General features: G+C 40.4%; 1 protein-coding gene across 3 annotated transcripts in view; it reads right to left on the minus strand.

Annotated features, from left to right (window-relative positions):
- LOC124599998 (ATP-dependent 6-phosphofructokinase) overlaps nt 1-16,618 on the minus strand; it is a 78,506-nt gene extending 61,888 nt beyond the window's left edge. For all 3 annotated transcript variants that reach the window (XR_006978572.1, XR_006978571.1, XM_047136125.1), the window contains exons 1-4: nt 16,520-16,618; nt 15,564-15,674; nt 1,497-1,648; nt 1,225-1,414 (exon numbers count right to left, since the gene is read on the minus strand). Coding sequence is in view for 1 of the 3 variants with exons in the window: in XM_047136125.1 (XP_046992081.1) it covers nt 1,225-1,414; nt 1,497-1,648; nt 15,564-15,666 (445 nt within the window). In the remaining 2 variants the exon portion in view is untranslated. The remainder of the gene's footprint in view (nt 1-1,224; nt 1,415-1,496; nt 1,649-15,563; nt 15,675-16,519) is intronic.
- Between the last annotated feature and the right edge of the window lie 5,362 nt (nt 16,619-21,980).

Below are 21,980 nucleotides of genomic sequence, written 5' to 3' on the forward strand. Positions count from 1 at the left end.
CCCATCAATCAGTCTTTCCTTCTCATCCTGTACAGTAAGTCTCCCCTGACCTGGGGTCCTGGGTGACTTTTCCGAACTCTGCCCCGTTTCCTTCACCCCCGTCCCTTCCTCCTCAACGCTTCTCTGGGAAAAGGAGTCACTGGCTCTAAAAGTTTGCATAAGTAAAACCTATTTTTTATGTGTGTGTTCTCCTGCCACCACTTGGTGAGTAAATTTTCTGTCTATCCGATTACATTACATTTTCGAAAAAGATGATTGCTACTCATCATATAGTGGGGAGATTTGAGTCACAGACAGGCACAACAAAAAGACTGCTAAACAAGTAACATTTCAGCCAAAAAGCCTTCTTCTGAAGTAGACAAAACACACAAACACAAATTCACACAAACACGGCTCACACACAACGACCACTGTCTCTGGCCGCCGAGGCCAGATTGCAAGCAACAGTGTCGCTCACAAACTGTTGCTTCTAGTCTGGCCTCGGCGGCCATTCATAAGACGGATTTTTGGCCCAAAGCTCACTTACTTAACAGTCTTTTTGTTGTAGCTCTGTGTGACTCATCATCTCCATTATATAGTGAGTTGCTACCTTTTCTTTTTCATAGTATTTTCTTTTGAACTAACAGTGTGATTAAAGTTCCAACAGTGGTACTCTAACACTGGTAGTACCCTCACCCCCACTCCAATACACGCCATTATTTGTTTCACATTAACATTTCTTATAAGAAGACCCATAAATCAAAATGGAAAAAATCAAAGGGGCTCAATTCACATGGACTCCTTTTTAATGATATTAGTATAACTAATAACAATATTATGAAAAGAAAAGTTGTTACTCTCCACATAGCAGGGATGCTGAGTCGCAGATAGGCACAACAAAAAGACTGTCACAAATAAATAAAGCTTTCGGTCATTTAGGCCTGCGTCAACAATACTGCAGTCGTGCGTGTGAGTTGTATTTGCGTGCACGTGCGTGTCTATTGTTGACAATGGCCTTAATGGCCGAAAGCTTTATTTATTTGTAACAGTTGTGCCTATCTGCGACACACCATCTCTGCTATATGGTGAGTAGCAACTTTACTTTTCACTGTATTGTTACATTCAATCCTGGATTTTCCATTGTTTGATTAGAATAATTTATTTATGAGAGCAACTGCAGATTAACTGCAACCCATTTTACAGATGTAGGTAACGATGAGACAAATTGTTTACACTTCATCTTACCCTTTTGCAGTAGTTCATCAAGAAGAGAGGGCCATTCTTGTCGGAAGAGATTTGCCCCTGTGAGTGAACCATCTCCACCAATCACAACAAGATTTGTAATCCCTCTGGTCACAAGGTTTTTTGCAGCCTTTAAGCGGCCTTCACGTTCTCTAAAGTCCATACACCTTGCGGAACCAATTACAGTTCCTCCCTAAACAAGAGAAAATTGATTTACATCAACACACTAACAAACACATGAAATAAGTTCATGCAGAAAACACTACACAACATACCTTATGAATGATAGAGGAAACACTAGACCATCCAGCCTCTTCTATGTGTTCTCCACCATCAACCATTCCTTGGTAACCTTCCCTGATGAAGAATACTTTGCAACCCAAATATATACCAAATCTTACAACAGCACGAACAGCAGCATTCATTCCTGCAGAATTACAAACAGTTACAAAATAGCGAAAAACAGGTTGTACTGACAACTTAAAACAATATCAACAGGTCAGTATGTGAGTTAATTGCTTCAAATTAAGCAATACTGTCATAATGGAACTATCGTTACCATCTCCATATCAACCTGGCAATGTTGCAGTTGCTGCAACCGATTATTCAAATAACCAATCATATTTGTGTACACATTTCCTATGCTGCAAGAACACACACCACTCCTATGTTTCCAGTATCCTGTAAATTCTACAAAAATATTAGCTTGTCAGTCACACAAACACAGGCTTGAAAAATGTCACTCAATTGTGTAAATGAAATGATCACATCCATCTACATCTGGGGAAGCTGTCAAGTTGCAAGTCTTTTAAACTGATCCCACACTAAATGACTTTTGTGTCCATGATGATGATGACAACATAACGCCCAGTCCCCAGGTGGAGAAAATCCCTGTCCCAGCTGGGAATCGGACCCAGGACCTCTGAATGGCAGTCAGATGTGCTGACCACTCAGCTAATGAGGTGGACACTGAACTACATAAACATTGGTTATTACAGAACTTAAAAAAAAAAGGTATTCCTAATAAATGATTGGAAGCAGTATTTGGGGTTTTAAGAATACATAACTGCAATGCACACCAGTGATGAATGTGAATGAAGGAAAAAACAACACAATTACTATACAGAAGGGACATTTGCAATGTAAAGCTCCCTGTGGACAGTTTGCAAAGTGCTTCTGCATTTACAGAATTTCTCAAACAAGAATTAGCAAAAAAGCCTACAGTGGCACTTCCAAATTACACATGAAAGCAGAAACTTATCTAACCTGAGAGATGGTACACAGCCTATTGAGTCCTGAGATATTAGAAATGGAGAATTAGCTCAACTGGAAAAGGATGGAGAAGGAAATCAACAAAATTTTGGAGGAACCATCCAAGCATTTGCTGAAAAATATTTCCAAAAACCATGAAAAACCCAAATATGGATGACCATATGAGAATCTGATACCCTCTATTACAGAATACAAGTTCAGTACCTTAACCACTTAAACAACTCATCTCACTTGGTTTCCAATTTGATTTATTACTACTGGTTCCCAAAACACGTGACCATGAAAATTGGTGACAGTGGTTACAATAACTCCATCTGCACAGAATAAGATAGGAGCCAACTGCACATTTGAAACAGGAACTTTTCAGAGAGAGTATTTTTTGTTTTGTTTTTGCTTAAGATTCTGAAGTACTGACAATCGACTGATTATAAGTTTTAGCATTTAACAGTGCAGTAATTAGTGTTTTGCCCCAAACAGTCCATGAAAAATGTGATTACAGTAACTGAATTGCAATAATTCATAAAGGAACATTATAACTTCAGACATCCTCCCTGTACACACACATATATATTTAGACTTTCTCTCAAAATCTTAAAACACACACACACACACACACACACACACACACACACACACACACACACCTGTGCACCTACACTGGGACGACTGCACACACAATACTGCATTTGTAGTTCAGCAGTTGAACTGGGAAGGAGGTTATGTATGGCGGTTTGGATAGAGCGAGAGAGAAAGAGGACTGGCAGGGGCACAGGTTCAGCATTCAACTCAAGGATACTGGAGCCAGGGAAGCATGACGAAGATGATGTGAAGGCATGGTTTGGTGAAGGTGACAGGGCAGAGAAAGGGAAAACTGTTGTATCGAGGGTGTGGGGACACAGATTTATGTGAGATTGAGGCCAGGAGGATTATGGGAGCAAAGGATGTACTGCAAGGATAGCTCCCATCTGCATAACTCAATAAACATTAACATGACTAAATACAATGTGCACATATTACATTTAAGTTATGCTTTCACCAGTCTTTTGAGTTCTGCTTCTGCACTTCACTAAATGGTAATTGGGACATAGCTTGTTGCATAGTTTACAGACACAGTCCTCTGTAGGGTCATGATATGATTCCTTCCGGCATACCATTTGCACAGAAACTGTGGATTTGGATTGTTTTGGGGGAAGAGACCAAACAGCGAGGTCATCGGTCTCATCAGAGTAGGGAAGGACGGGGAAGGAAATCGGCCGTGCCCTTTCAAAGGAACCATCCCGGCATTTGCCTGGAGTGATTTAGGGAAATCACGAAAAACCCAAATCAGGATGGCCGGACACAGGATTGAACCGTCGCCCTCCCGAATGCGAGTCCAGTGTGCTAACCACTGCGCCACCTCGTTCGGTCAGAAACTGTGGACAGCAAAATACATGTATGGGTGATGGAGTTGGAAGTTCAGTCCTTTACTGGTACCTAAATTCATCGCTTCTATTTCCACGATTTCTTTCAGTACATCCTGGGCTTTGTTCTGTCTGTCCTCAATGACAGTTTTCTACGTTTGTGCCTCTGGAAGACAGTGTTGTCTAATTTCTTCTACAAAGAAAGCTTTCTGCACTATTGTAAGTGTAGCTATTTCTGATGAATTTTGAGACTGACAGAGCTCTTTTTAGGAACCCAGCTTAAACATTCTCTAGTTTCTTTAGGTTTTTCACCATAAGATAGGTTCATCTTAGTTGACGTCTGTATGTGGCAGCTGGCATAACTTTGAGCTCGAACAGAGTTATTGCAATTAAGAGAGTGTAACATTTTGTAGCTTAAGGATGTCTTAAATGGCTTTTTGGCTTTTCTTGTGGCCGTTGCTCACTCCCAGAGAGAGAGAGAGAGAGAGAGAGAGAGAGAGAGAGAGGTTCCAGTTCTTTGTTACTCCCAAGTATTTAAAGCTTCTGACGTTGATTCACCACATGTGAGATGTTCGCTCTTTGATATTCTTCCCCCTCTTCTAAATTTTATTGCTTTCATCTTTGAGTTGTTATTTCCAGGTTTTCTAGTGTCCAATTTCTGATGGTCCCCATGGCTGCTTGTAGCTCTTCTAGGCTCCTGGAGAGAATGACCATTTGATCTGCAGGCATAAGCAGTTTTACATTTCTTGTGTTTATAGTCTGCCCAGTGTCCACTGACATTACACTACAGATTACCACATGTATCAGACAACCTTGTAGGACCCCTCTTGTTTGGATGTTGTTTTTCAACACTGATATGCCATCATATATTGCTACATGGTTTGCACCTAGAATCAAATTGCTTGCTTCTAGTTTGTTGCTTGATTTACCTAGTCTTTCCTCTAGCTACTGGAGGAGTTTCTCCCTGCTGATACTGTCAAATGCTTTAGTGTAGTCTATATAAAACTGCATACAGTTGACTGGTGGGTTGTTATTTCTTGAGTAACTTTTTGCAATGAATGCAGTGTTGATCTGCCTGGAGTGAAACTGTATTGATTCGTCGAGGTAATAGCATGTCGTCTTTATTCAATGTGCCCTAGTAGTAGTTTAAAGAAGAGTTTAAACATGAAATTCTTTTAAGCAACTTTCTCTATGGGAATTTGGGACATCTTTTCAGCACTTTCCTCTGTAGAGCATAGTTCTTCAGCATACTCTATTACTGTGTCATTTCTGTGTTACCTGTCAGCATAAGCGAGTTGTTGTGTCCACTGTATCATGAGGTAACATTCTTCATTGAACCATGGCTTCATGGTGCATCTGAAACTGGTTACTTCAGCGGCAGCCTGTGAGAGTATATTATTCAGAGCTGCTGCTGTCTCACCTACCTCATCATGTGGATTATTGTTGGTAGCTCTGCTTTGCGCACTAGCCATTTTTCTTCATCTATGTGCCTTGAAACTTGTGGTTTAAGGTATTTATATGTGTGCTTCTGAGCTCAACTGAACTTTAGTTACTATTGAAAGGTGTTTCTTAATTGTGACTTTTCTACTTCCACCTGGGTATAACACTGAACATCCATGACGACTAGGTCGACTGTGCACCTTGCGTTTGGTACTACATAGATGTATCCCTTTTCCTGATTTAGCAGTCTCAGTAGGTATTCCATCAGAAAATCTGCGACCATAAGGGTTTTTGAGTTCCATTTGTCTATGCAGAAATTTAGATATCCTACCAGAATGGTCAGCTTACCACCTTCTATATCTTCCAGTGCCTTTCAAAGCTTGTTGGTAATGCTCTCAGGTTCACTACTGGCCATGTAGTACACACTTATTATTTTCATTTCACTGGTGACTACAGCTAAGGTATTATTTGTATGATTATGTGTGTGTGTGTGTGTGTGTGTGTGTGGGGGGGGGGGGGGGGGTTGAAGGTGTGGTTTATAAAACAGCTTAGTGACCCGAGAGGGCACCCTCTATCTCCTTTCTTAGCTAGGGAGTGAATTCTGTTGAAGTTCCTCATGCTTGTGCCTTCTGAGCTGAATGTTTCTGTGAAGAATTATGTCATTCCCTTGAAGGTGTGTGTGTGTGTGTGTGTGTGTGTGTGTGTGTGTGTGTGGGGGGGGGGGGGGTTGTTCAACAGTGAGGTTATCAGCACCCTTACACACATTAAAAGAAACGAATGTGGATAAAATTACTAAATTGTGATCATACACGCTAAGACAATAGGAAAGAAAAAAGATGCTATACATGAGACTAAACCACAAGTAAAACGGCAAAGGAGTTAAAAGGAAGGCACAGGTAAATGTCACAGGCTGACCATTTATGTAAGTGTATGTTGAGCCAGTCAGTCTGTAAACACATTAAAACCATTTCCCTAAAATCTTGGAAAAAAACATTGGACAATTCACAAAACTTTAAAACTAACCACATTTGTTTAAACATTATCTAAAACAGATTGCAGATCTGTCAGCAAATCAGCATGTGGTCGAAAAATAAAACACAGTCCAATAAAACGTAATGCACAGTGATCTGTATGCCACAAGTGCTACACATCGGAAGATCCTCTTGCCAGAGCAAGAAGCCTTGCATCATGGGGCATGGTTTGTGTGAAGACTAGAGAGGAGAACCTTGTCCCATCTACATGGCTCAAAGGAAATACGCCATGGCTGCATTGTGGGCTTTACTAGATGGAGCTTATTTCTGTCACTTCCAGCCACTCATCCTCCCATTGACCCAAGACTCTGGAGCTCAAAAGCGAGGTTATGGCATGCAGGGAGATGGCACACTGAAATACCTCAGGATCATGACACACCTCTTTGACTGTTAGATCTGCCCTTCGTTCCCCGCAATTTCCATGTGCCCTGGTACCCAGCAAAAATACCCCTCCTTCCCCACTCGTAGTAGTTGGAGGAGGGCACCCTGGGTAGTGTGGACTACTTTGCTGGATACAAACATTTCAGAGAGTGAAGGGCACTTCGAGAATCAGAACAGACAAGAAATTTAGCACTGGAATAATGTCTCATCTGCTCAAGTGCCCGGAAGATCGCATATACTTCTGCATCAAAGACAGTGAAGCTTTGAGGCAGTTGGACTTTGAGGACACGATCTGGGAGTGGCTCGTGGACAATTGGAGAAAAGGCATTCCAGAGACAGACGTCTAATAGTATGGTGTGCTGCTGAAATTAGAGCAGTGAGGAACTTACATGCCTCACGCACCGTGAGGAGCTGCTGCCGGATGATAAGTGAGCACAGAGACTGGATACGGCACTGGTCCTTTAAGCACCCATGACCAGCAAATCCCCTCACGGTGGAACATCAATGATCTTCAAATAAGAAGGCCTCGCCGACCCATATACTGTGCACCCGTAGTCCAGCTGCAAACACATGAAAGCCCTATAAAACTGGAGGAGATACGCTCTGTCTGCTCCCCAAGACCTGTGACTAAGGGACCTGTGACTAAGGCATTTTATGTTGTTTAGTGCCTTTAGAGATATACCGGGTGATCAAAAAGTCAGTACAGATTTGAAAACTTAATAAACCACGGAATAATGCAGATAGAGGGGTAAAAATTGACACATATGCTTGGAATGACATGGGGTTTTATTTGGGGGGGGGGGGGGGGGGGGGGGAGGTCACAAAATGTCTGACAGATGGCGCTGGACAGCAAAACTGCTACCGTGACAGGTGAGAGGTATGCCGATATGTTACAGAATCTCATCATCCCTTGCCTGGCTGATGAACAACTGCTGCAGCGTACGATGTTTATGCAAGATGGCACTCCACCCCATATTGCTAGATGCGTTAAACATCTCTTGCACGTGTCCTTTGGTGATGATCATGTGCTCAGCCACCACTTTCGTCATGCTTGGCCTCCCAGGTCCCCAGACCTCAGTCCGTGCGATTATTGGCTTTGCGGTTACCTGAAGTCGCAAATGTATCGTGATCGACCGACATCTCTAGCAATGCTGAAAGACAACATCCGACGCCAATGCCTCACCATAACTCCGGACATGCTTTACAGTGCTATTCACAACATTATTCCTCAACTACAGCTATTGTTGAGGAATGATGGTGGACATATTGAGCATTTCCTGGAAAGAACATCATCTTTGCTTTGTCTTACTTTGTTATGCTAATTATTGCTTTTCTGATCAGATGAAGCACCATCTGTCGGACATTTTTTTGAACTTTTGTATTTTTTGGTTCTAATAAAACCCCATGTCATTCCAAGCAGGTGTGTCAATTTGTACCTCTTTATCTACATTATTCCATGATTTATTCAGTTTTCAAATTTATACTGACTTTTTGATCACCCGTAAGCTTTCAGGTCTCTTAGGTGTGGCAACCACGACAATTTGGAGTAAAAAATGAGGCCAAGGAACCTCACTGACTCTCTAAAATGTAGGATTGTGCCCCTCATATGCAAATCAAGTAAACTAAGAACATGATGAGAATGAATAAAATGTCATATTTTGCTTTGCATCAGCTGCAATTTTTGCAAAATGATCAGAGTCTGAGCGATGTCTCCGGGCACTGTTTGGAGACACCTCTGTTTCAGCACTGCTGCTACTGGTAAACGACTGTGTTTACCAGAAGTTCTAGGTATGACTTCCCATATTTTTTGTAGAACAAGCAGAATGGTTGATAAGAGTTCAGGAATGCTTGCCATGACCTTTTCTTGCTCTCCTTAATGATGCAGCGAGCCCGGGCTCTCGCAACTCGAAATGCTGTGAGGTTGTCTGCTGTTGGGTGGCATTTAAACAGTCTATCCCAGGTTGCTGAGCAGCATTCATCTGTCCACCAAGGTACACATCACCGCCTAAGATGGCCTGTGGCATGGATAAGTCAGCAGTGTGATAGATCACATGCATAATGCGGCCCACCCATTTCTGGACACTGTGACAGTGTTCAAACATAGCCAACTGCCTGAACAGTGCCCAGTTAGCTCTGCTGATCATTCATTTTGGTGGCTTCTGTTCCGGCAATCCTCCATCTAGTACGTGTATCACAGTGAAAAGTGGTCATTGGAATGAAGTTCATCAGCTGCTTCCCACTGTGCTGAGTGTGCAAGTGTTGGAGAGCAGAAAGATAGGTTAAAGGCTAAGGATTACCTAGTAGCAGCTAGAAATTTGTGGAACTGCCCTTCTTGAGGATGTACAGCTTCTGAGAAGCCACGAGGTTTCCAAAACACAACCCTGGGACAAGTATAGTTTGAGCCCCATGATACATTACAAGCACTGAAATCACCCAATACAAGAAACGTGCAGAGGATTTGCTCAATAAGGGCTGCGAGAGCGTCGGAGTCTACTGCATCCTGCAGAGGTAAGTACAGGGAGCAGATAGTGATGCCTAACTAGCACAAACTGCAATGGATACTGCTTGTAGATCAGCAACTAAGAGGAGAGCAGAGCAGTTGCATGTGTTATTGACAAACACAGCAACACCTAACTTGGCTCATTCCCCAATCAGGTCATCATTATACAGGAGGGCATATCCCCATTGCACAGGGGCATCAGTAGCTTTGAAATGTGTCTTCTGTAAACACAAGCACAAGGGTTGTGCCTGTGCCAGGAGTTTCAATTCCTCCACATGAGTCATGAAAGCATGGGAGCCATGCTGTCATGTGGGCTGCACTCTCTCCCTGTCTTTCCACCCAGATGGAAAGCCCACAGCAGTTGGAGTTTCAGCCTTCAGACAAGATGGTTGTCCCGAGCAGATTTAGCAGTCCATTGGCACTGAAGCAGAAGCAGCACAGCCATCAAGTCAAATGACATCAACATGGTCTGATGATCTACAACCTTTTTCACCTGTGGTGCAACCTTCCTATTTGCTTTCTTGGCCTGGAAGGCTTTGCAGGAACTACTACAGTAGTGATTGAGGCAGTGCTCGAGTTTTTACAAGTCTCTGCTTTGGAGGCATCATGAGTTCCACAACGGTGGTAATTGTGACTTTCTCTGAAGTTTTCTTAGGGGCTATGGACTCTGAAACAACTGCATTTTGACAAGTACACTGACAAACACAGGTACTAGTGTTGACACTAGCAACTTCCATTTGTGTGGAAGTGCTGGCCACTGAAATACGCTGTTTAGGGGCAGAAGCAAAAGATGTAGTGAACGTTGGAGGCTGCATGGCTTTATAGATCTTCTTGGCCTTTCCATATGGGATGTTTTTCAATGTCTTAATGTCCTGTATCTTCCGTTCTTCAAAGAAGACACTGCAATCCCTACTCCAGACCGGGTGGTGCCCAGAGCAATTTTCACACTTTGGAAGGAAGGAACAGCCAACACCATTGCGGCCTTGTCAAATTTGCCACAAGTGGCTTCACTCTTACATCCTAAGCTGGTGTACCTAAAGAGCTGACATCTAACACAGCACATTGGGTTAGGGATGTTTGGCCATATGCACAGACGAAGAAACCCTGCCTTGATACACTCTGGAAGTTTCATGCTATTGAAGGTAAGGAAGAAGGAGTCAGATTTTACCAGATCCCCATCGACCCTTTTCAGTATATTCTGCATATCGAAAATGCCTTCTTGAGCCCACTCATCTTTCAATTCCTGCTTAGGAATGTCTACCAGATCTCTACATGATACAAGTTTGTTGCTTATTGGCAACTAGCAGTTTCAACAAACAGTGTGCCGCTACACATTTGCTTGACCAATTTCAGTGTATCCGTGATGCTCTTCAAACCTTTATGAATATAAAAAGTTGAAACTTTTTCAAAACTGCCCTCTTTCCATTTCACAACTAAAAACACATTCTGAATGGCACCATGCTTTCCGTTACTATTCATGGGCAAATTCTGTATAACCCCTGAGTCTGGAGGAATGGCTACAAGAGCCCTCTTATTTGATTGGGTGTTAGTACCTATCTGCAGCTTATCCTTTCTGCTGGGAGGAGGAGAAGGAGAAATCTTCAAGCATCCCATTTTGATCCCACATGCAGCTAGGGAAATAAGGTTCCACTCAGACAGCCCCTTATGCCTGAGTAAGCCTTATACAACTGATGTGCAGCGGGGTCTCCAGAGGTTGCCTGCTAATGACAGTTCCACTTCAACAGCCCTGCATCTCATCAGCATGCAGCACATGTTGAGATTGTACCATTCTCGTGAACTAGGCAGTCAAGCCAAGATGCCATTACCTGAGACACACAACGTTCTACTGTTGTGCTATACAGTGGTCACTAAAGCATTCCCAGAGCTTACAGTGACAGGAGACTGGCGGCACTTACCAGTCCCCAGCTCAGAAACCCTGGGGTCCTCAAGCCCATACTCAGCAAAAGCATGCTGAGTCCCTCAGGGCTTGGAAGCTGAGCAGGGGGATCACACTGATTATGGATTTTAGCCCTTCTACATTCCATGCCATTATTCTGATGTATTGTTTGTTATTGCTGTTGCTGTGGGAGTTACACTCTTGTTGGCAAGAAAAATACCTCCAGACTATTAACCCCTCGAGTTAGAAGTCAGGGGTTGTTATCTGTTCTTTGTGTAGGATGGATAACACTACTCTGAATGCTCTGCCTGTGCCATTAGTTTGCAGTTGGTTGCACCCAATTTCTCCTGAGATTCCATTTTCCTTGAGAGTACTCATTAAATTTTCCTGCCTCATATTTGGGTGAAGTTTAACCACATAGGGCTACATTTAGTGTTCATCCCAACTAACTTTCTTCCCTTTGTCTCCTGCTCTGTGTTTGTTGGTCCTTTTGCTATTTACACGTGGTATGGGAGCATGTTGAGGACAGTTGATTCCAACTGTTGCTCTTCATGCTATGATTTGTTTTCTTCTTCTCCTCCCTCATTTCCTGGCTTTTACCAGATTTAGCTTTTCCCATTCAGTGATTTTCTTCTGCGGTTTATGCTCACTTTGCATTTGGCTGGATTCTCTGCTTACAGGGTTCAATTTGCTTTTTATTTCTTCTTTTATTATGTTTATGATATTCTTTGAGAGCTCTCCTACCATAGTTTGTAAACATAAGTTGGTTCTTTCTGGGATTTTATCTTCAATTTCTTTTGTTAACAGCACATTGTGGTTTCTATTGGTCACCGTCACCAGACTTGTTTTCAAGTGAGTTTCCTTGCCCATCTGGCCCCAGTATACCAGCAAAATGCTGATAAAGTTGTACGGTTTCCCACATTTTGCCTACAGATGGCATTGGCAGAGTTTCATTTGTTAGATCGGTCCAACTGGCTCTTGGTGCACGAATGTAATTTCTATGCAGTTCCAGTCCTGCACATGCCACTTGGGAGTAGTTGCTGCTTGCAGTTCATGTTTCACCAACAGATGAGGCCATTTGTCCTGCTTGGTGGCTGCTCTCTTCCTTATGTGTTATGTTCATTTGGCATTCCCTAGACTTATTCTGTGATACATCATATCCTTAGTATTGTCATTTAGCATATTTCCACTGATGCAAAACAGATTCTAACTAGACTCACTGCTTTACATATGTCATCCTTCGTGTCTCATTTCAAATAGCCATTCACTTCCGTGATTTTTGTTAAAGATTTAAGAGCACTCTCAAGCTGCTGTCCTACCTCAACAGCCATCTTGCTTTAAGTTCAATAAAGCTGAGCTGGAGGGAAGGATCCAGACAGCATGGGTTGTGAAGCAGCCACTGAATGAAATCAAGTTGTGCAGCAGGCTGAAGAACTTTGTTCTTGGCCACAGTTTTGTGGTGGTCAATCATTCTGGTGGACAGCTGGATGGTCATCACACCCTTATAAAATGCTGTCCAGTAATTGCAAATCTTAAAACTGTTAACACAGTCAGCATCTTAAATTGTAATGTTAAACTACGTAGATGGATAAAGATGATAATAGAAAACGTGTCTGACTGGTCAGTTACTAAATAAATGGACAACTAGCCAAAGTATGATCACACTAAAACCTCCTACCTATTACAATAGGTTAGAAATAATGGACAGAGCACTTGGTAAACCACAGGCTTTCTACTTGCCATGGTACACATTCAGTCAAAATGAGGCGCGCGCGCGCGCGCACACACGCACACACACACACACACACACACACACACACACACACACACACACACAGACAGAACTCTACTATAAAACTCCCTAGAAGCACTGTATTTCACTTTGAGTGTCGAAGTGGGCAACAACAGTGCAAGGTTACTGACTTCTACAGCTACAGCTTCTTGTCATTCTACTCCATCCACTCTCCCTAACATTAATGCACAGTCCTGTGGTTCAACATCAAGGCACTAACATATAAGGTTGATGCATGTTGTCCCACCATTTTTTACTGGCCAGTTTCTTTAGTGACCTCATTTATGTAATTCCTTTCTATCTAGCCTACCAACTGGAGAATTAGTTCGTACTGCCTAGGCAAATGGGTGTCTGTTTCAAGTGCTCATGTGAGAATCCAAAAGCGAAAATACTAGCAAAGTGACAGCCAAAAGTGTGCTTTCAGTGCTCATAGATTTTATGTTCTGTGCCACTGTTTCTAATGGTTCGCATGAAACATAATGGAAAACGAACACAATGGACTGTGAGTCGGATTTTGGATGGCAATCACACTGCTTGTACATAATTTTGTATGCTTTGTAAACTAAATTAGTCACAGGAGCATAAGCTATGGTATTAGGTCCCAACTTAACCACCACCACGGAAATCATAACATACTTGTAAGAATCAGCCAAAGATTTGAGACAGTCTAGATTAAAAGACTGAGTGATTCTCAATGTCTACTGTATACTATCACCCAATTGGCTGAAACTAATGATGACAAAGTGCAAATAAACTGAGTGAATAATGATAGCACTTTATACCTAATATCATGATTTTCTCACAATACTATATTCCTACAATACTGCCATAAGTGAGCCTAAGTGGACACAGAACAGTAGTAATTCTAGGACAATTTTACATGGATAATGTACATGGTGAAAAGACTTGCAAAAGTAATGTGGAGGTGAATAATTAAAACAATTTATGTTTTAATGATAATGATATGTATTCCATAAAGTATCTTTCACTGCAACCCGATGAATCTGTAGCAAAAGTAACAGTAGTTCTAGTTCCATAACACAGTACAACATAAACTTCTGCTACCATAACCATGAGACAGAGTGGTAACAGGTTAACATGGCTCACTGCTGAGAGTGCAAATGCAGTATAACAATAATGTGAAAGGAAGGAATGTTGGCACTAAAGCAATTTAAAGAAAAATCAGTTCTTCTGACAATTTATAGAATATTTGGAATTTAGCATCAGTAAAAAGGCAGCCTCACTATGAAACAGTGTGAACAAACTACCGATTGCAGCAACCCCCCCCCCTCCCCTCTCACCCAGGTGGTTTTTGAACTTACCAGACCTGTGACATAACAGTTGCAGCATCCATCCTATTCACAGATGAGGACACCTTTATGCAGAGTGGTATCTTCAACTTTCATAACAGTCATCTGTGGGATAGTATGCAAAATCCCCATGGTATGGTGACAGCAAATCATCAGCATCGGTGCAGCTGGAATGTGTGAGCCAAGATAATTTGCAACTGTATTTTGGGACCAGTTTTCCTTCCATGTCGGTTAACACATTGGAACTACCAGCATTACTTGCGGGTGACTTTGCCTACCAGCTGGAAGAAGTGCCATTGATGATCCGAAGGGTTACATGTCTTCTACATGATGGTGCTCCAGCCCATTTTGCCGTTAACGTCCAGGCACCTGCCAATCGTGTCTTCCCTGGTCGACGGATTGGACGAGGGATCCAATGGCATGGCCTGGTCATTGACTGGATCTCAACCTATGCAATTTCTGGCTATGGGAGCCATCTCAAAAGTCTCGTGTATGCAGAGCCTTTCCAGATGTGGAAACACTGGAGCAGCATATTCATGCTGCCTTTGGCACTACCAGCTGACTACCAGGAAGCCAAGTGCACAAGAACAGGTCTGCACATTCAACATTAAACATGTACTGCAAACAACTACACTGAAGCAGCAAAATAGACAGTGTTAGCGGTATAAGTGTAGATATTGTGAAGATTGGTACCTTAATATGTACCCTCTTCAGAGTGATAGTTATTTTTTCTCTGTCTAACAGTCTCCCCGTAAACATGTCATATAATTTACTAGCTGACATTTTCTGAGTGGTTGTTACTGTACTGTGAAATGGATTACACCTGTTAGCATAGACTATTGTTTTTGCATCCACCGAGGGGGAAAATAAATATTAATGGTCTGTTCTTGCCACATGTACTTGGAGTTAATAACCAACCTAAAACATACTACTCTAGACAGCTATAACTGTCATTCTTAATATGAAATAAATACTGATGCAATGTTGTTCAGTACACTGTCCTTGGCCACCAATAAAAGGATCTGTACTTATAACCCTAATACTCTGTATATCTTCATTGCCCGAAAAGTTATTACCAAAGGAGATGAATGATCAGAGCTGCAAGTGATATTTGAGATTGCTTTGCTTTAGTGACAAGGAAAATAGTGAGAACACAGATAATTTGAATGATATGTTTTCAGACCTAAGGGATATAGGCAAATAAACAGTTAAGAGATATCAGCAGGATAAACAGAGTGCCTAGTTCCAAAAGCCCCCCCCCCCCCTGCATAATTACAAACAAGAAGTATTCAATAACTGATAATTTGTATTTTACTTACCCTGAGAGTCTCCTCCACTGGTAAGAACTGCAATGCCTTTGCCTTTGTGTGAACCTCTCTCTATGAAACGTCTTTGACTCGTATCTGGATCTTGATCTGCCATGTTTGAAACTGAAACCAAGATAAACACAAAATCCTTTGTATTACTATAACAACAGTTGCACATGTTCGAAAACATAATTTACACATTGCTCTCCATCTATTGGCACAGAAAGATGATACCAGATTGCTATCCACCCAAATGGTTGCAAGAAACCGAAATTTTCTTAGTCAGTCATATACTTATCTTTTCTGTTAGTAACAGACTTAAAGTCCTTCAGCAAAACAAAAAAGAATAGTTTGTGAACAGCTTTATGGCACAAGCAACTATCTAATTTATCAGTGTGTACTTCATGTGATGTTGAGACACTGTGGTGGCAACTCCATCGTGTAACAGGTCTTCGTACATTAAAGTGGTTTGTTGTTGGACAAAATACAGCCGAAATATATTACTGAATAGATCAATGTTTCCTATGTTTCTGCAAAGGCGACAACTTTCAGTACTTGGGAAACATAACAAGACACTGAAAAGAAATGTAAAATGATACCGACAGGAAGAAAATACTTTTTTCTTACAAAAAAATCTGCGAACGAAAAATTTTGGGTGATGAGTTGATTTTAAGGGAATTTGTCAGCTGTCATCCTATTCTTTCGTTATTCCGAAGGCATATTTCGCCCATTTACCTGCTCCTGGACAAAAAATAAATAAATAAAAACTCTAAAATTTAATGTGTGTGTATGTAGCTTCATTATGTCACTGGCTTGGGAAGTAAAAAACACCGAATTACATTTATTTATTAGGAGAAAGTACAGAGTATATTTCTCCGCAACATAGTAGATCTTACACTGACTTAAGAGATAAATGAAAAAATATCAATTTTTTGTGGAGTGTTCACGTTTAACCATTCAATATTTACCTTAATTTGTTGACACTACACAACAGACGACTTCCAAACCCCGCCAAGGTCACCTTCACTTACCCCCGCGACATCCCACGACCAAACATATTCAACGGCACCGCGGAGGAAGTGTTGCGACATAGTCGATTCACTTCTTGCGTGTACAAATAAGCAAATCAGAAACAGAAAACAATAATCAAAAATAAAGCAAAAAGAATTTCATTATTATCAGATAAACAGTTTTACAAGAGAATAGTCTTCATGAAACCTGAAACTGAAACGTCCAATGTAGCATTTACACAACTCTAGGGCACATATAAACCATAACAGACCTTAAAATAGTGCTAAAATAAAATTCTGTATAAATACTCATTCGACATGTTTAGTACGTGTGGCATCAATTTTTCTACTGAGTTGGAAATATTTACCCATGCCTCGTCTTAGAACTTGTTAATGTTGGAACTCATTACACTAAGGTGACAAAAGTCATGGAATAGCGATGTACGCATGTACTGATGAGTCCCAATGCCACTTGGCAAGAGCTGACGGTAGGCTTCAAGTGTGGCACAGACACCACGAACCTATGGATCCTGGTTCTCAACAAGGCACTTTCCAAGATGGTGGTGGTTCCATAACGGCGTGGGCTGTGTTTACATGTAATTGACTGGGCCTCCTGGGCGAACTGAACCGACTATTGACTGGAAATGGTTATTTTTGTCTAGGTGGGGACCATTTGCAGCCATTAATGGACTTCATGCTCCCAAACAATGATGTCATGACATGAATGATATGTTTAATATAACTGATTTGCCTCAATGAGTAATAAATCCACCACTTTCAGTGTCGATGCACAGTACTTCTAACTTCCTGTGGGAATCTCGAGGAGGTGACCATGGAGGGCATGAACAGGGAGTGTCAGATCACCGAAGTTAAGTGCTGTCGGGCTGGGCTAGCATTTGGCTGGCGACCACCCGGTCTGCCGAGCGCTGTTGGCAAGTGGGGTGAACTCAGCCCTTGTGAGGCAAACTGAGGAGCTACTTGATTGAGAAGTAGCAGCTCCGGTCTCAGAAACTGACATACAGCTGGAGAGCGGTGTGCTGATCGCATGCCCCTCCAAATCCACATCCAGGGACGCCTATGGGTTGAGGATGACACGGCGGCTGGTCGATTCGGTTGGGCCTTCATGTCCTGTTAGGGAGGAGTTTGGATTTTTTTTTTTTTTTTTTACAGTGCCTGAAGTTTTCAGTCCATTTGTTTGTGAAAAATTACAAATGGCTGATAATATAAAATGAATTCCACTCATTAATCAATTTGATTCTACCTTCTTTTGATTTCTTCACTTCAAGTTGCAGCCATACTGCAATCCATTTCACTCTAAAATATTAAAAACAGTATTGGTATGTATAAAAATACACTTTATAAATGTAGTATGGGACAAGTAATTTGGTATGCTTGTGTCATACAGTTTAGACTTTTGCCCCCACTGCTTCAATTAACCTTTCGCCATTAATTGTCAAATTTTAATTTTAACGAAAGAAATGACACAGTTTGAAATGCACTTCAGAATCATTTTGATGGGACGTGATGTGACAGTCAGGGTGAACTTGCATTTGTAAAGCGTAAATACCTACCAACACATTCCTTCAATTTGTGCAAATTGTTTACATTTTTTTAATAAAATTAAATGGAAGTGGACAAGTGCAACACTGTACATGAAGAAATATCAGAATGGGAAAGACTCCAGACATGAACTAAATTAGGAATTTAAACCCTATTTGCATTGGCTGTCACATCACATACCATCCATACATTTCACAATGCATTTCAAATGTCAACATCCACACTGGCTCCCATGTCACATCATATCACATCATGTCATATCACATCACATCATGGCATCATCAGGATTTCTCGGGAAGAAAGTTATAATGGCTGATGTCATCATCCATTGTTAATCACTTAATCCCCAAGCTCATTTCCTCCCAATTTACCATTAAGCACATATCTCCATTTTCATTTTGTTGTGGTATTCATGGTTGGTATCAGTTGTTATTCTAAGTCTTTGTTGTTCATTATTTTATTATTTGTTATAAATTGTTTTGTTTTGTTATTTCTTTTGTTAAAATTAATAATTTTGCAATAAATGACGAAACATTAGTTGAAGCATTGAGAGAGCAGTCTGAATCGTTCGACATGAGCATGCTAAATTACTTGCCCTCTGTTACATTTATAAAATAGACTTTTATACATACTGGTACCATGTTTAATATTTTACAGTGAAATGTATTGCAGTATGGCTGCAGCTTGAAGTGAAAAGAAGTACTGTGGATAGAATTAAACTGATTAGTAAGTGTAATTTATTTATGTGTTGTCACGCATTTGTAATGTTTCACAAAAAATGGACTGATACCTACAGACAGTGCAACAGACGCAATATGGTTTCATGTGAATAATAATTCAAGTGCTGTATTTAAGTGTTTGTGGGAAACTTTTTTGTTGTTAAGTAGCTCCCTGGAATTGTGTGAAACAGTTTTGCAAGCATCAGTGGTCACTTTCATGTTGTTTCACTAGCTGATTCCAGTACAAATAGGGCACTTGAACGATGAAAGGCCAAATACAAGATGTAAAGGAAACCTGTAAATCTACAAGGGAAAGGTATTGAAGGAGATACGACTATTGTACAAAAATTTGCCCTGACTGGCAACTAAACCATAAAAAAAACAGTTTTTCACAAGGTGTAATGGGAGCTCATAACATTGTGTAAATCTGTTTGCAATTTGACGTAACAAATGAAAAGCATGGTGTTTCGACTTTCTAGAATACTTATAAAATGCAGATTCCTCTTCCTCAAGTTCCTTGTATAGCATGTGAATTTGCCCTTCTGTAGCATTTAATGACATTTTTCGGAACTACACTCTTTTTTGTGATTTTTGTACTTGTGTTTTCCTTCTCTGATATACAAGCTATCCCTGCAAGCTACACTTTGGGTGCAAAAACAGTTGAAGATCATCTTGCAATGATCGCAGTTCCTGTGAAAAAGGAGTTGAGGATAGCCATGAAAATTGAGATCACATGACTTGAACTGACTTGATTGCACCTTGACATGACAGTGCCATACCGTGATGATGCATAATTTGAACTTAATAGACCATAGTGCACAGTTCTGTGGCCAAATGAAGTATAACAGGCCCCCAGTCACCATAAGAACATGTGAAACAAAATTTTTCAGATAAATTCAAGTTCTTTTGTAGTAAAAACAATGTCTGAATTCAGTTTGTAAGTTTGTAACAGCAGAAATATGAATGCATTCTCACAGAGAATGTAACTATTCATATTTCAGTTGAAAGCTAGTTTCTATAAAATGTATTGAATCACTTATTTAGTGTGAGACTACTTTATTATTATTTGTATTATACTTATTGATATTACAATCATTACAATATTGTGTTCAATATACGACATCATAACTATGCAAAACGTAAGTACTGGTAATTTAATGTAATTATCATTACCAAGTTCCAATTTAGAACTATAATATCATTTTTCACCTAAGTATGCTGTTTGCAAATGTCATCAGTTTGATTGATGCATGCAAGAAGAATTATAAATAAATAAATAAACAACCATAATGAGTGTTTTTGCTCATTTTCTGTGAGGACAAGGTGGTATCTTGAAATATGAAATGATGAACAAGAATTTACTTATACTTTGTTTCGAATAATAACTTACTATAATTTTTTACTGAAGACAGAATGTGGGAAATGAACAGTTAAGTGTTGAACAAATTACTGAATTGAAGCAGTATGTGGGAAAAATAGATTTAGTATTGTCAAAAGAATTTATTTAGGTATGATCTTTTCCCAACTTTTCGGCAAATATTGGAGGGAAGTCACTTAATATTCTAGAACTCAATATTTACAAGAGAAATACTTACTCTTGGCAATGATCATTATGTTACTCATAGGAATGATCATTAAGAAAAAGGTGAATTTACTTCTGTGAAAAGTTGTTTTGGAAACGCAGAATGTATGAAAACATCGACTGAACAGAACAAACTACTGAATACAAAGATTGTTGTCATTCCTTCTTTCGTCTAGAGGGATAGACAATTCAAAAGTGTCTATATAAACATGACCTACCAATAAACTGAAAACAACACTTGGAATTTACCACTTGGACATAAGCTGCCACACTTTTATGTTTCAATAATAAATTTTGATTTGATGTAAGTATCTTCAGCAACTGATTGAAGTAAAAGTCTCCAATAAATAAAACCTCCAAGAAGAAAAATATTGTTAATAATGCAGTGAAATGATGGTTGGCATCAGAGTTCTAACTTTACCACAAGCAAACATAAATAAAGGTAGACTATACTAACTGACATTGCATTATAAACTACTTGATTCCATAAATTTCTTTTTTTTTAATGTTCATATATATTCAGTTTGGCTTGGGTAGCAAACTGACGATAGCCAAAGCACAGAGGATATATAATGCAGCTGGTAATAGCAAGAAAAGTGTGTCTGAGAAAGAGGAATTATTAATGCCAAATATAAATTTGATTGTTACTAAGTCTTTTCTAAAGGTGTTTATCTGGAGTAAACCTTGTACCGAAGTAAAATATGGTTGATAAGCACTTCAGACAAGAAGTGAGTGAAAGGGCTTAAATGTGTCACTGCAGAAAAATGCTGAAGTAGATAGCATTACAGTTAGGAGGTACTGAATCGTATCAAAGAGGGAAAAAGTTTGTGGCATAATTTGACTAAAAGTAGTGAATAACTGATAGGGCACATACTGAGATGTAAATGAATGGTTGCTTTGGTAATGGAGGGAAGTGCTGTGTGAGTGGGTTGGGGTGGGTTGGAGTGGTTTGGGTGGTAGATATTGTATGAAGGGTACCAATAGGGTTTTAAGTATCACCTCAAAAAAAAATTAAATGTCTATGAAACTTCATGGTGGATCCATTTTTTCCAATGATGTATGACTTGGCGCAGAGCTTGTTTGTGGAAGTATGCCTTTCCACTTTTCAAGAAACATTGTGCCTCGAAAATCACCTTGCACGATTGTAAATGTCTTCACAGTTATCTTTCATCCAAAAAGACGCGAAGACGTTACTGGGTGTCATGTGAGGAGAATATGGTGGTAAGGCAATATTTGATAGCTTAAAGAAGCAGCATTAGTGACAGTGCCTTGTGTAGAATGAACTGTAATGTTGTCATGCAGTAAAAACACCCCATTGGACTGCTTTCTGCGACACTCCATCTTGACAGTCTCCAGTATCCTCATCAGCAGAGTCCAGCAATATGCTCTCAGGACAGTTTGCCCACCACAATCTGTTAACACCATGACACGGCAGTCTCGAAATAACTCTGAGCATTACCTATCAAGTGATGTTTGGGTCTTTGCTTCTTTCAGCAGTAGTTAATTCACATGTTACAACTGTTTGTTTCACTCCTTCGTCTAGGATGTAAAGTGAAAC

Source organism: Schistocerca americana, chromosome 1 (assembly GCF_021461395.2).
Source record: "Schistocerca americana isolate TAMUIC-IGC-003095 chromosome 1, iqSchAmer2.1, whole genome shotgun sequence".
Lineage (NCBI taxonomy): Eukaryota > Metazoa > Arthropoda > Insecta > Orthoptera > Acrididae > Schistocerca > Schistocerca americana.